We start from the raw sequence: 15,056 nt of genomic DNA, 5'->3' as shown, positions 1-15,056 counted from the left end.
GAAAATACAGTGAGACCAGATGCCCGGACCCAGATATCCGGAAACCTCGCCTTCCATTCAATTTTCTTACAACAGAAAGGTGATAGTCTATAATGGATATTCGGTTCCCCTTTCTGGACTGGAAATTTTACAAACCAACTGACAAAATCAAGACAAAACTGACTCACTTATATGCATCAAGTTTTGATCTTCCGCACTTTGTATGAAGTGAAGCATGAGTGTCCCACGTAATTTGACATGAGACACGGTCTGCTAATCCAGATCACAAATGTAATGACTAATCAGCAGGGTATTGGTAGTGATAAGTAGGCCTACATAACATGTCACTCAACTCACCTGATGAACATACAGATGGCGTAGGAGAAAAGAAATGCATAGTCCAAACTTCCCAGCAGTTCCTCATAGTTGTTCTGATCTGGAAACAAGAAGAGTCAGCGAGTTCAGTTTTACGCCACACTCAGCAATATTCCTGCTATATGGCAGTGGTCTGTAAATAATCTAGTCTGGACAGCACAATCCAGTGATCAACAGCACGAGCATCTACAGAATGTAGTCGTACAAAAAGGCTGCATGTTTGAATGGCGGCTGTTTTTTGTCAGTTACCATGGTTAATCATAGCAATGAGAAAAAGAAGATATTACATTTCACTTATTTTGTTCCAGTTGCTTTCATAATGAAGAACTAAACACAAAGGACAACGCTTATCTTCATTACATACTGCCTTAGCTTTTGATGGTTTCATATGTGAAATGATTGCCATTTTCTGAAATTCCAGCTAAACAAATGAATATATTTCTCTTCATTTACATATACATATGGAAAATTTCACTAGATTAATATAAAACATCAAAATATATTATCTTTTTAATAATTTTCATATCACTGTAGGGTTTATTCAGCTCTTTCTGGACAACAGCGACAGACTTTTAGGATGTGTTTGCTAGGGACTCACAATGACGGCGTGTCAGTACATCACAGTACATCAGCTAATGGTATCATCGACTTGAATGACACATTTCTTTCATTATCTCCCGACAATGAGATTCATTCATTCAGAGTTCTGGCACCAAAATCAAAAGCTTTTAATTTTCTAATTTGTCTGGACCAAACAAAGCATTGTAATAAACAGATCCTAATTTTTTACTTACCTTACCATAGGTCTATAGCATATTACCTCAAGCTTCGTTTAGTAGGAGATCTGACAGAGTTGAATTGCTATTCAATCTTGAAAGGCTACCTCACAATTGACGACTGTCATGATACAGAAGGGTTCTCCGAGCATGCATACTGTTTCAAGTTCCGCGAACCTATTTACTGTGCATGTGTTATGGGTGCAGCGCAGCACAGCTGTTGAAACCAGTTTTCCCCCCAGCGCTGGGGGGAATTTAGTGAATCGTTTTAACTCCGATTTCACGGGCTTTTTTTTCATCGTGTTTTTTTTTTTCAACTTCATAGACTGAATTCGCACTTTTCATGATTTGTTTCGGTAAGTGCATACCTAAAGGTATCACAATCTGCAAAGTTGTGTTTTACGTTGCATGTGACCTTTAAATACTTACCTTACCATAGGGAGGTCAGTCCCTCTCAACACTGGATGCTCCTCCCCATTACGGACTCTTCGGACCGAGAAGAAAAGATGAAGTTCTCATGGAGTCTGCGCACATGCGCAGTGGGGAGATCCAGATATTTCTGTATCATGACAGTCATTGATTGCGAGGTAACCATTCAAGATTGAAAAGCTATTCAACTCTGTCGGATCTCCTACTAAGCGAAGCTTGAGGTAATATGCTATAGACCTATGGTAAGGTAAGTATTTAAATGTCTAAAATATTTAGATTTTAACAATTTTCAGAGAGTATGTTTGTCTATTCTGAGTCTCCCTAGGTACAACAAGCACATTGTTTGTTACTTACCAAAGGGGGCCCAGTCACACCATGTATTGTTGTTTGTAATGTGTGTATTGGATGGAAATAGAAAGTGGCTACAGTTACGATGAAATACACTCTGAAAATGAAGAAAAACATTCTATTTAATTTGTATCAAATTTAAATAAACAGCATAATCACTCAGCATATGGATAAAACAATGTCGAAACATTTCAGTCTGTATGAGATGCAACTATGCATATCAATGTGACCAAAGTCAGATTCCGTGAAATATATGGAAATTCTCACTACCATATTCTGTTGTTACTTCAGTTATCCAATTAAGGTCAGCTTAAAAAACCCCACACAATCATTAAAATGTATTAATATTATCTGACTGAACTAAAATGTGCATTAATCAGTGTTCAATATCATCTGGTGTTACCTTGACAACGCTGATTGGTTTCCGAGACAGATGGTAGCAGGTGTAACAGAAAAAGGTGAAGATAATGATGAACAGGCGATATCTGTAACACAAAGCACACAGTCTACACACATTCCCAAAAGCTAGGATGAAAAGACAATATGTGCAATACAAACAGCAGTGTTCACTCACACAATCAAATACAACGATGAACAGGATGAATACCTCCATACATTATTCATTTATGCAGCCTCAGATACACCAAAGATGAACAAGCAATACCTCCAACCAAAGCCACATAGTATTTATGTACATACAGTTTCAGATACAACAATGATGAACTGGTGATACTTCCAACAAAGCACACACAGTATCCATGTATGTATACTCACATGCAAAAGAAACAAGTTTCTTAGGACGGACTTAAACGCAACCCCTAAAATTATAACAACATTGGTAAATAAGGATGGTTGATTCTGTTGTTAACATTTTCTGTTTCGTTTTGCACAGCCAGTGTGAGAACATATGAAAGAAAAAATGAATTGCCAGAATGCATCGTGATGTGAGCATCATGCACACTATCCTCATGCAAGCAAACATGCACAAGATGTTACCATCTTCAGTAGGTATAAAACGGAGCCAAAATCTTTGGGTAATCACCCTTTGTTCAACAATGACATACTTCAATCAACTTGAGAGGAACTAGGCTATTGGACAGTTTGAAGCTGAAGAGCCTGTCCTAAATGTTGCCTGTCACTTTAATGTCAACATAACTGTCTTCAACATCGATACAACACAATACAGACTACAGATGATTTTCCCTGAAGCAGCCGACCTAGGGTCATCACCCCTTGACAAGATTGACACAGTTCACATCAATATCAGCAAGATCCTTTCTCGACAGCAAGCCAGACTGCACAAGACATCATGGGAATGCATACTCGATGCATCAGCCATGACACTGTCATCTGGCATCTGTGTTCCAACAACCTATGATGCCGCTGACCAGCACATCATCCTGTCCTCCAATCACAGCATCAACAAGCACGACTCAGGGTCAACAAAACTGGCATCAATGCATCAATATTGTTCCAGTTTTTGCCCAAAATTGTAACTACCTTTTCCAGCAGGATAACACTAGTCCACATTTTGCACGAGTAACCACAGACTTTCTTCAACAACACAACATACATGTCCTACTGTGGCCAGCTCGCAGCCCTGACCAGGACCCCATCGAGCACTTGTGGGATGAGGTTCAAAGGTGTCTGAATGAAGTGCGACCAGTACCTACAACTGATGATGAACTTTCTACAGCTGTTCTGGATGTGTGTAATCGTCTGATCCACTATATGTACATAAGATGTGTTGCAGTCATCAATGCTAATGGTGGCCACACCAGGTATTGAATGACATCATGGCAACTCACTAGAAACTGAGCAACTCTTTTGCTGCCACAAACTGTCATGATGTCATCTGTTTTTGTTGCCAATGGACTGTTCTTGCTCAAATTTCTGTGTAGCTGACACTGTTGTATTCTATTGTGTTGTATTCTATACAGTTAAAAAATAAGTACATATATACTTTATACTAGACGTGTGTTTCCTCTGTGTGTGAGGTTAATAGGAAGTGTTTTCTTTTAATAGGAAGTGTTTTCTTTTAATAGGAAGTGTTTTCTTTACAGAGATTAGGGTTACTGTTTGTATTTTCTTGAAAAAACAGGCAGGCAATAGTAATCAGGTGGACACATATTTTCTTCAAATCGTCTGATGATATGTTGTAGAACAGAAACTTAAAAGAATTTTTATGCAATGATCTCAAGAATGAAAGTGTAAATATTATTTTAACAGGAATAACTGCAGCTTATACTTTAAATAATAACAACCTCAAGCATAGCTCTTGTGTATCTGTTATGGATTTAATACCTTTACTATTGGTGAAAGCGGCATTATATTTAGGATACCTCCCCAGAAGAGAACTGAATATGCTTATGATCATCAAACATTTAAAAAAGAAAATGAATTCTCTTTATAAAACTTCTGTTTGCATTCAACTCCCAACAATGTCTCCACTGCCCTGTAACAGTTTCAGAGAGTTCAAGCCTGACACAAACGAGGTAATCTAGGACAGGTTTCTTACCTGGACACACATCATTTCCATGTAACATGCATTATCCACTTTGGATTACTGTCAGTCGCACATGTTTTTGGTGTTGAATAAGACTCACAATGTAAATTACCTTAACAGGTCTATACGATGGTATATGTTTCCACACTGTAACTTAGTCCATGGTGCCATGCCAAATACCTCTACCAGAAACACAGTTCAGCAAATGAATGCTTCAAAAAGTATTAAAATGTGGGTAAGAGAAGATGAATCATCACTACTTTGAGTCCTTGTGTTTCTGAATGAGTCTCATACCAAACATCTTAGTTGGATTGTATTACCATAGTGACAAATAAAAACATTGATTCACAATAAGTGTTAATTAACACATTCAGTAAGATAACACTAATAGAGTTGTGTGGTCTAATTGGCCCTTGTGTATTGCAACAAGACAAACGGCCTGGCACCTTATTGGCTAGTTAAGTTTTGACTCATTTATCTTTGGATTAAAGGATTATGTAGATGCTTTACATATTAGCCTGAATTTACTGGTTGACAGGCAGACAAAATAGTTTCTCTATGTCTCATCCCAACATATGAAACAATAACAAGAAGAAAAAATATATTAGTATTTTGAACCATTCCATACAGAATATTTAATCACACCTTTACATAGATCCATAGAAATTTACTTTTCAAATCTGACAGACAAAACTTGAATATTCATAGCAACACAACATTTTGGAACTAAATCCCAATTTTTCAACTCCTAATTTAGAAGCAAGAATCAACTCCAAAAGGTGTTACTTGTTATAAACAAGCTGACATCCACAAATTCTTTCCTGTAGGTTTATAACATCATAATGACATAAATACACTACACTTTCTCAGTACTTACTCATAACATATATCAAATAGGTTTATTAAATGTATGTTAGATCTGTCAAGTAAATACTAGCTTTGATATTTCAAGCTAAAAAAGCAAACCAGAAATTGCCAGCCTACAGTGAGAGCACAAGGTGTAACAACGTGTTAATGGTGTTCAATTTATTATCTCTCTTACTAGTTGCTCCCAATGAAATCTTGGTAATCAAGGTTGATTATTTTAATCTATTGAAATCTGACACTGAAAACCTGACACCATGGAAGTTGTGCCCACATCTTTTAACAGTAAAATATTTAGGTAAAATATTTGGCAAATGATTTGGCAACTAAATTCAAGGCTAGTTGTTGAAAAAGCAGCCATAACCAGATCGTTTGTTTGGTAGCAGATAAAAGACCGAAAAGCCCCACTTACATCACATCTCGAGCCTTCCTCGAAAGCCTGGGCTGAGTGCCTGTTTTTCCCATAATCCATTGAGTGATCATTGTGTGTGAGTGCTCAGTAAGTATCACAATTTTATCAATCTATGATACATTCACAGAAACATCAGATCCTCAACTACCATTCTAACATCATAATACAGACTAATGCACCATTAAAACAAGCTGAAATGATGCTCAACTTAACTGAAGCTGAACTTATATACTTATGCAGATTCAATGCCGCAGCGTGATGTATACATATTACGAAAAATACAAACGAATTCAATTAAATGAAAGCAGTTAATGCTTAAACAACATTCAAAAACACCTGTAATTTATTCCATTTTTCAGAAAATATGGCTGTAAAACAATGCCATGCTTGAAGCACTGTTGAAGTATGTGGTGTTTGCTGTGTGCTATATGTGATGGTTAGTGTGTGGTGTTTGCTGTGTGGAATGTGGTGTTTGCTGTGTGGAGTATGGAGAATGAAGCGTGGAGCGTGATGTGTGATATGTGGTGTTTGGTGAGTGTGTGTGTGGTGTGTGATGTGTGATATGTGTTGTGTGGTGTTTGGAGTGTGGCGCATGGTGTGTGGGATGTGACTTGTGGTATGTCTAGTGTGCCGTGTGATGTGTGGAGAATTCCCAGAGGGTGTTGAGTGTGAGATGTGGTGTGTGGAGAGTGACATGTGTGTGGAGCGTGAAGCATGACATATGCTGTCTGCTATGTGACGGGGCGTGTGGAGTGTGATGTGTGGAATGTGTCGTGTGGTGTGTGATGTGTGGTGTGGGGAGTGTGCTGTGTGCCATGTGATGTGTGGAATGTGCCATGTGGTGTGTGGAGGGTGACGTGGTGTGTGGAGGGTGACGTGTGGAGTGTCTAATTTACTTTTCAGAAGAGGTGGCTCCTTGGCCCATGATTATTTAAAATAGTGGGGCATTTGCCACTATAGGTGGGTCATCAGAAAAGAGAAGGGATGCAATGCATTTATGAATCTGTCACGTAAACAGCTGTTCAGTTGTTTGAATTTAAGTGTTAATGTAAATTGAATTGATGCCTTTTCTTTACCAAGAAGTATATGTTTCACTGCCATTTTCATTTGTCCCTTCAACCATTGAGTGTGGACAGGAAGTTTATGGTCAGCACTATCAGCATGACTCTCTGGAGTGTGGAAGTACTAAAATTATCAGTTCCATTAGTGAAAACATTATGTTTTCCATTTTTCAAAGCACGCAAGTGATTTTGTTGTTACACTCATTATAGAGGAACCCATGGATACAAACATTGCCATTTCATTTGGAACGAACGGGTTGATGTCTTGTTCTCAGTTTTAACATCAGCCGGCGCATCATTGACTTTTGATAGTTTCATCTCAATTAATTAAGAACTGTAATTAGAACTGTCATCACCTGACTTTGCAATGGTTTGGGCATTTTCTCTATCTGTTTTTGTTCTTTTTTTGTTGCGACAAACGCAGCAAAAACAGACTTTTCGGCTGCATTTTATTTCAATAACTGCATACACTATTTTCAACTTCAGTTACCGCCCTTTGATATAGACCTGGTAAATACACTGGTAGGAGACGTTACTCTTAATGTATAATGAAACAGCATGACTTGAATAAGCTCCGTATTACATGTTCCATGCATTGATTTTGGCACCACATTAGATGTGGTGTGACATGGTGTTTGGAGCATGGCGTGTTGTGTGTGGAACCTGACGTGGTGTGTGGAGTGTGGTGAGTGATGTTTGGTGCATGACATGTGGTATGTGGGGTGTGCCTTGTGATGAGTGGAGAGACTTGTGACGTGTGGAATGTGCCCAGGGTGGTGTGGAGTCTGGTGAGTGATGTTTGGAGGGTGATGTGTGGTGTGTTGAATGTGACCAGGGTAGTGTGGAGCATGATGTCAGTGACATTTGGAGTGTGACGTTTGGAGTATGATGTGTGGTGTGTGGAATGTCCCCCCGGGGTGTGTGGAGAGTAGTGAGTGATGTTTGGAAAGTGATGTGTGGTGCGATGTGTCGTGTGTGGAATGTACCCAGGGTGGTGTGGAGTGTGCTGAGTGGTGTTTGGGGCGTGACGTGTGGTGTGTGGAGTTTGGGGTGTGATGTGTGGTGTGTGGAAGTGCCATGTGTTGAGTGGATTGTGGTGCTTGACATATAGTGTTTGGAGCGTGACATGTTGTGGAGTGTGATGTGTTGTGCGTGACATGCGGCGTGTGATGTTTGGCATGTAGTGTGCGATTTGTGGCACAAGGTGTATGATGTTTGGCACGTGGTGTGTGATGATTGGCATGTGATGTGTGGTGTTTGGTGTATGAGGTGTGGTCTCTGATGTTTGGCACTTGGTCTGTGATATTTGGCATGTGGTGTGTGATGTTTGGTGTATGATGTGTGGTGTGTGGTGTGTAACATTTAGCATGTGATGTGTGGTGTTTGGTGTGTGATGTGTGGTGTTTGTTGTGGAATGTTTTTTTGTGTGATGTGTGATGTTTAGTGTGTGATGTGTGGCGCATGGTCTGTAATGTGTGGCTGTGTACACCATATCCAGGTCACAAATCTGTTGAAGTTAAAGGTCACATGCGACCAAAAACACAGTTAGCACTTATTCATGTTATATAAAATTCATTTCTGATAAAGAAAATGACCAAATAAACAAAATTATAAGCGTATATTCCCAAATCAAAAATGCAATATTTTGTACTTGGGTTTACATCCCTCAAAACAAAGCAGCTGCGATACCGAACCCATCACAGGCGGTGGGTGCGCTCTCAAGTGTAATGATGCCTTTTCATTGGCCACTGGTTCATTTGCCGATACGCTTAGCCACCTCTTTCTTTAAGGCCTATAAGCCCGATAGGTGTTAATTTCAAATTGCCTATGGTCAATGATTGAAGTTGTGCAATGCATACTGTCATTAGCAGACAGGAAGACATACAGGTGTCAGTAAACCAGACACTGAGCTTTCTCTGTGACAGGGTATGCTGATCACAATCAACATGGTTTGTTTCATGTAATGAGTAGGTTATTTACTTGTTAGTGTACATGACCAACATTAGACTAGTGCCTACAGCATCTCACTCCGGGCAGGCATACTGTTTCAAGCTCCATGAACCTATTCGCTGCGAATGCGTTATGAGCGCAGAGCAGCATAGCTGGGGGAAAATGAGTGAATCATTGGAAAATTAGTGAATCATTTGAAATCTGATTTTGCAGGCTATTTTTCATCGTGTTTTTTTTTATGATTTGTTTTGGTGAGTGCTTACCGAAAGGTATACGAATCTACCAAGTTGTATTTTACATTGCATGTGACCTTTAAGGTATGTTGGTTGCATAAACACCATAGATGGCTGACTGTGCCTGGCTGTTTGACTCTAGCCTGCAGAAGTTTTAATTTTCAAATTTAACCTATAACTAGTTACGACTGGCATAAATTGTAGGCTTGTCACAACCACTCAATACCCAGTCCTGGATGTTGGGACCTAATCATACAAGGAATCTAGCATGGTGAAAATGATGAAATATCTAAATACCAGGTTAGAAAATAACATGGACATTTATCATTTACTAACACCTAAAAATATCCAGAGCAGTGTGTGCATACTACATTTCAACAAACATTCCTGGAGCTGATGCATCTAAGCTGATGCATGGATGTACATTCAGACTCAACCTTGCTACATTTCTAATGAATCATCATGATCATATTTTATATTTTGATGGGCATCAAAGATTATGTAAATGGGTCAATAAGCTGTTGCTACAGACCATGCACTGAAAGCACCAACTGACTGGGTGTGGTACAACATCTACAATGGTTAGGAGCAGCAGAAATGAGAAGTCTGTCAACTTGTTATCTGCCCAATTCATTACATGAGGAAAGTCCTACATGGAGGAAATAATCACTAGTTATAGGGCTGGACAAAAAGACTGATAACAGAAAATATCATAGACGGGAGGAATTTTCAATGATCACTGACATGCAAGTTGTGTCAATGAAGTATAGTTATAATAGTAATAGAAGTAATAATAGTTATATAAACATTTCTGATGAAATATAGTATTAGTTTACTATCATAATTCACGTAGATATATTTACAGGCTGCTTCTAAATTATGTCCAGGAGATTTTGTTCCTAATCCTTGCACAAATGTTACTACTCACCAGCGATGAGAAATACAATGCCATGTGAGTGAGTTTAGTTTTACGCCAATTTTAGCAGTTTCCAGCAATGTAAAGGTGGGAAACACCAGAAATGTATGTTGATGGCAATGGTTGTATGTGCTCAAATATTCTTGAATGTGACTTTGTATATAAAGGCTGGTTGTCGTGTTGATGACATGTGACACACAGAGATTAACTGCAGTATATCAACCTTTCTCCGTCAACGCTTGACCTATGTAATTGCTGCCTGACCACGCTGCGCTACGTTCAGTAAAACTGTTTCTCACTTGCACACCAAGACTTCGGTGACTTGACATTATATTTGTGATCCATTACTTTAGAATTAACTCAGTTGTTTTGTACATGAAGCCTCTATTGTGAATCTTTTGTATCTTGCCTTTGTTTTTGCTGAATACAAATTATTGCAAATATCAGACTTCTCAGTGCTATACTTTACTGGATCTGAGGGGATTTCTTACACCTTTTGTGACGGTGGTGGAGGGTGCTATCTGTGCATACTGAGGGGAGGGGATCTGAGGGGATTTCCTACACCTTTTGTGACGGTGGTGGAGGGTGCTATCTGTGCATGATAAACTAGGTGGCCAAATCTGAAACATGCAAATTTGCAAATTAAATTTTTGCATGAAAGAATTTTCATTTAATTCAGACTGGTGGCCATTGTGGACTGTTTCATTTGCATCCATTCATTCACACAACATTGCTACTAGTTTAGAAAAACTATCTACACGTCAGAAGCTCATAAACTTAATGCATTCAAAACAGTATATAAATTCAGTGAAACCAACTTCAAACACCACTGCATTTAGATTTTGAAACGTTCATTACCATATACAATAAGAGCACTTACACCAATGGGCGATCCTTTTTTAATTTATCTTCCCTCCACAATACCGTTAGGTGCGCTGGTGTGGATGGTCAAACGGTAAACTGGCAGCGCATTTCATATGGACTATGTGAGTGGTACATGTTTCTATCAGACTTAAAGACAGTTAACCAGTATAGCCTTCACCTCTTCATGGATGGTCTATCATTTCCTGATTCCACCACCTGATCGTTTTCAGGTCATGTTTTGTCATTTGGTTGACGTTTTGCGATGGGTAATATAAGTTTGGCACTAGACTCCGAATATCACATATTTAAACTTCAGTGTATTTTCATTGTGTGTGTACACATATCACCTTTGTATTACGGCCGAGTAGGCTGCATTCATGTAAATCACTACAGTGGGATTGAAAATGATGGGAGATGGATTTTTGACAATATTTAGCAGGTACAGTGAGAAATAAGAAATAAGAAATAATGGTCATGTAATTGTAAAATAACAGTGACATACAATTTATGTTAGTCATCACCTACATGACTGCAGCCAATGTTTGAATACGAAAAAAAGGGAATAGCTGAAATCTACTTTTCATGCCTGTAACAGTTTGTGATGCATGAAATATAAAATCACTGAAGTGATAAATGGTGCACAAAAATATTGCACATTTTCACAATGACTGCATTTTAATCATTCTAAATTAAGGCTATACATTAAATGCTTTATCTGTTCTTAATTTTTAATAAAAGGTAATAATACTGAAATATTCATTATTAAACAAGTAGTATAGGGAATGACAGTCCGAAAACACTTTTCAAAAACCCCCTCTAAAAAGCCTCATTTACTAAATGAGGCTTTGGTGGGACCATTAGCTCTTGCTATTATTACCCCTACTACAAAGCCACGCCATCACGTTTACCGTGACTTGGCAGGCGGTAACACTGTGCCGTACGGTACGATCAATAATTCTTCTCTTACAAACCCCCTACCCGGCCCACCCCTCAAGTAGTACAAGTTAGGTTCGTCGGCTTTCATATCCACTTTATCTATGTTGTAAGTTTTGACTGACCATATAGGATCGGTGGCTCGCTTACGGCTATCGCCCCCTATGTTATGTTTATATCGATGAAACAGTTTAACGTGAACCGCCTATGATCTCTTTGGTGTTCGTAATAAAGGCTTGTTGGGCTTTTTGTATCCCCTGTTCTATGTACTTTTTTTTCTCATCCTCGCTGATAGCAGACTTACGAGACTTGGACCGAATATCTTGTTTCATTCCGTTATATTTTGTGAGTTCAGATAGGATTGAACGAAACTCCTCTTCTGAGATCTTACTGTCAGAGAGTGCCGTGGAAATTCGCTCACTCACTGTGTTCAGCTTTGCTTCGGCCAGAACCTTTATCTCATCGTGTTTCAATGCCTTACGATTAAGTCTGCGTGATACTAACTTAAGCGCCAACCCTACCAACCCTGTCACCCCAGCCGTTATTTCAATACCTAACACTATAGGTGCAGCCACGATGGTGGTTAACAACCCAACGCCTGCCGCCCCTAGTCCCATGCTGGTTGCCATAAGGGTAGTGTCAGCCCCATCCACGATATTGAAAGCTCTATGGTACTTTTTACATAGTGCTTTCCGCGTGTCACGGTCTTGTTCTAGTTGGCGTTTCACATCACATAACTGCCTCAAGCGGAACCCATCTACGGTTTCCAATGTCTTCGCTACTTCCTCTACAACTGGGTACAGGCCCATCCTATAATGTATATTTTGAAAGATATTTTAATTGGGGTTCAGTTAATATTCTATCAATTAATTTGAAGTCTACAAGTTCTAGACTACTAGTCAGGGTAATAGGTGAGAGGCTAATAGAATTTCCTGTTGTAATAAAAACCCCACTGAGGTTTATTAAGCGGTTTATAGGACCCCCGTGGGTATCCTGTTGTATAACAATACGACAATATTGGTCTTGGTGTTCGTCAAACCAGTGTATTGACACCCCGGGTAAAATTTGTTGTACTTTTGAGGTGTTTTCATTACCTAAATAGAAAAAGAAGACTTCTATGATGAGTGTGAAAGGGGTGTATATATTAGGTATTAAGTTAGCAGGATAATTGTTAAATGTTAATTTATTTTTTAATGTAGCACTTAACCTATTTTTTTCGGTATTAGTAGTTCCTATGGCTACACTATCCGGAATGAAATCCCCGGCCCAGATGCCGTTGTTCCTAATCTTAGCGATAGTCCCAAGTTCGTTTAATGTGATATAAGGTGAGGCGATTGTTAAGTTGATCAACCATTTGGGTTCTTTTAAATCTGATAACGACACCCGTCTGTACACGTTGTCTTTGAAGTGTAGGATGTATAATTCATCTTCCTCACCAGGCTGATCGAATCCCTCTGTATCTCCCAGGTCGTTAAGCGTAGTGTTGGGATGATGACTGGTCATTATTATAATATTATTATATAATTTCCAACTGGTTTTCTGTTAATAATTCAGGGATTAAATTCATACCAATAAAGTGTATGTTGTTAGGTAGGAAGATCTTGGTTAGTGATATCTTGTTTTCCACGATCACGTTGACACCCTGCAGACTGGTGTTGGAGCCGGCACCCACCCGCACGTAAACGTTGCAAACTTGATCCTTGTGCCGTTTCTCCCACCCTAGTTTGACCCCCTTCACGATCTCGACGTTACCCCCCGATGATTCCCCTAGGTAGACTTTGATGATCAGTGTTGTGTTTGATGGTATACCATCTAGTATTTTGTCCACGCCTTCGAATTCAGACACCAACTGTAATGCCACGTTTTGTATGCCCGTTTTACTCGATAGCATGTGGAGTGGTGAATTGCTGATTGGGCTGACGACTACGCTACGTCTCTGAGTTGGGACGTAAGCCACGAGCAGGAATCCATCGTTCACGACTTTGTTTAGGTAGTGGTCTTTGTTATCAGTGAACACGTAGGGGGAGAAGAGCTTAATATTGAGAAACCAGTCGTTATCGGGTAACAACACCCACTTGTCATCTTCGGTGAAGACGAGCTTATATGGCCGGTTCTTTTTGATGGTAGTTCTCTCAACATCGTCTAAGTCGAACAGTTTACCCCCGAACGATGGGTATATTCTCCAGTTGTCATCACCGGTGTTGACGAGGGCGTACTTAGTGTTGACTGTTGCTCCTGTGGTATCTATCATATCACTTAGGGCTCCACCGGAGGAGACTTCAACGCGTTTGTAAATGTTGTTTTTCAGTTGCAAGGCGTACGTTTTACCATCTACTCCGGGAGCGTCGAAACCACGTGTGTCTCCGAGGTCGGAGATCCCGATATTGACGCATTTTTTCACTCCGGGCCCTTGTGCGCTGGTCATGTTATATGAAGTGTTAAGCTGAGGTATCCTATATTTACAGGATTATGATTTATATCTAACACCGATATTGTCAGCTCAGGTATGTTGCCCTGGGTTAATTTCTTATACTGCCGTGGTGAAAATGACTCGGTTCTACCGTCGTTGAATTTCTCAGTTTTCACCGGCACTGCTCTCAATATAGTGGAAGGGTGACCTCCTTGAATGTTATACGTTGTGCTCACCTGACCGAGATGAATGTACAGCTCTCGGTACGGTACTAGGTCGGGTAACTTCGTGCCTGTGACGGTTGTTGTTGGTTTTATCTCGTCAGGAGACATACCGAGTATCCTCGCTAATGGCCGGCCGAGCCTCAAGGAGGTTCTTCCGTTGTTGATTAACACCACTGTGCCGTTTGAGTCGTTCATCTTGAGTTCGGCTCCCAGGGGTTTGAAGACCTCGTCGTTTAGCGAGCACACGCTGTAGTAGCCGCCAGTTATCTGGCTGCGAGTTCCACTGACGAACAGCTTATTGTTGCTGATATTAATGTTAGTCCATTGCGGTAGGTAGGTGATATCACAGAGTGCGACTTCGAGTTGACCTGACGTGTTATCGATCGCGTGCGTCAGCTGAACGGCCTCACCGCTCGTTATTCCTGGAAGTGTTATGTACATATTACATATATATTTATTTATATAATAGTTTTAAAATGTATTCCCCTGGTGTGTTTTACCCTAAACTGGATGTAGATTTCTCCCCCATGAAGATCGTGGTTGCTCCTGAGTTGTATTTCAATGCCCAGCTTTTAGATGTGTTCGATAAGTATAAGCTTATGGTGACTAACATTGAGGCAGTCCACGCGTGGTTCAACAACCCTATGCAGTTCTGGCAGAATCAATTCAACTTTGCTGTGTGGTGCGCTACAACGGGGTGTGGTGTGGTATTGGCCGACTCTCAGCGTGGGCCGCTGAGTCAGTCTGTGTTCAAGTTCCACGTGTACTACCAGGTC

The 15,056-nt window shown here is 39.9% G+C and overlaps 1 protein-coding gene across 1 annotated transcript in view; it reads right to left on the bottom strand.

Annotated features, from left to right (window-relative positions):
* Positions 1-15,056, bottom strand: part of LOC137287048 (glucose-6-phosphate exchanger SLC37A2-like) — a 59,328-nt gene that overhangs the window by 22,736 nt on the left and 21,536 nt on the right. Inside the window, exons 2-4 of the mRNA XM_067819163.1 lie at positions 2,311-2,392; positions 1,914-2,004; positions 337-415 (exon numbers count right to left, since the gene is read on the bottom strand). Coding sequence (XP_067675264.1) covers positions 337-415; positions 1,914-2,004; positions 2,311-2,392 — 252 coding nt within the window. The remainder of the gene's footprint in view (positions 1-336; positions 416-1,913; positions 2,005-2,310; positions 2,393-15,056) is intronic.

The sequence above is a fragment of the Haliotis asinina genome, chromosome 1, assembly GCF_037392515.1.
Source record: "Haliotis asinina isolate JCU_RB_2024 chromosome 1, JCU_Hal_asi_v2, whole genome shotgun sequence".
Classification (NCBI taxonomy): Eukaryota; Metazoa; Mollusca; class Gastropoda; order Lepetellida; family Haliotidae; genus Haliotis; species Haliotis asinina.
The sequence above is the reverse complement of the archived record's forward strand: the minus strand, read 5'-3'. Positions and strand labels throughout refer to the sequence as shown.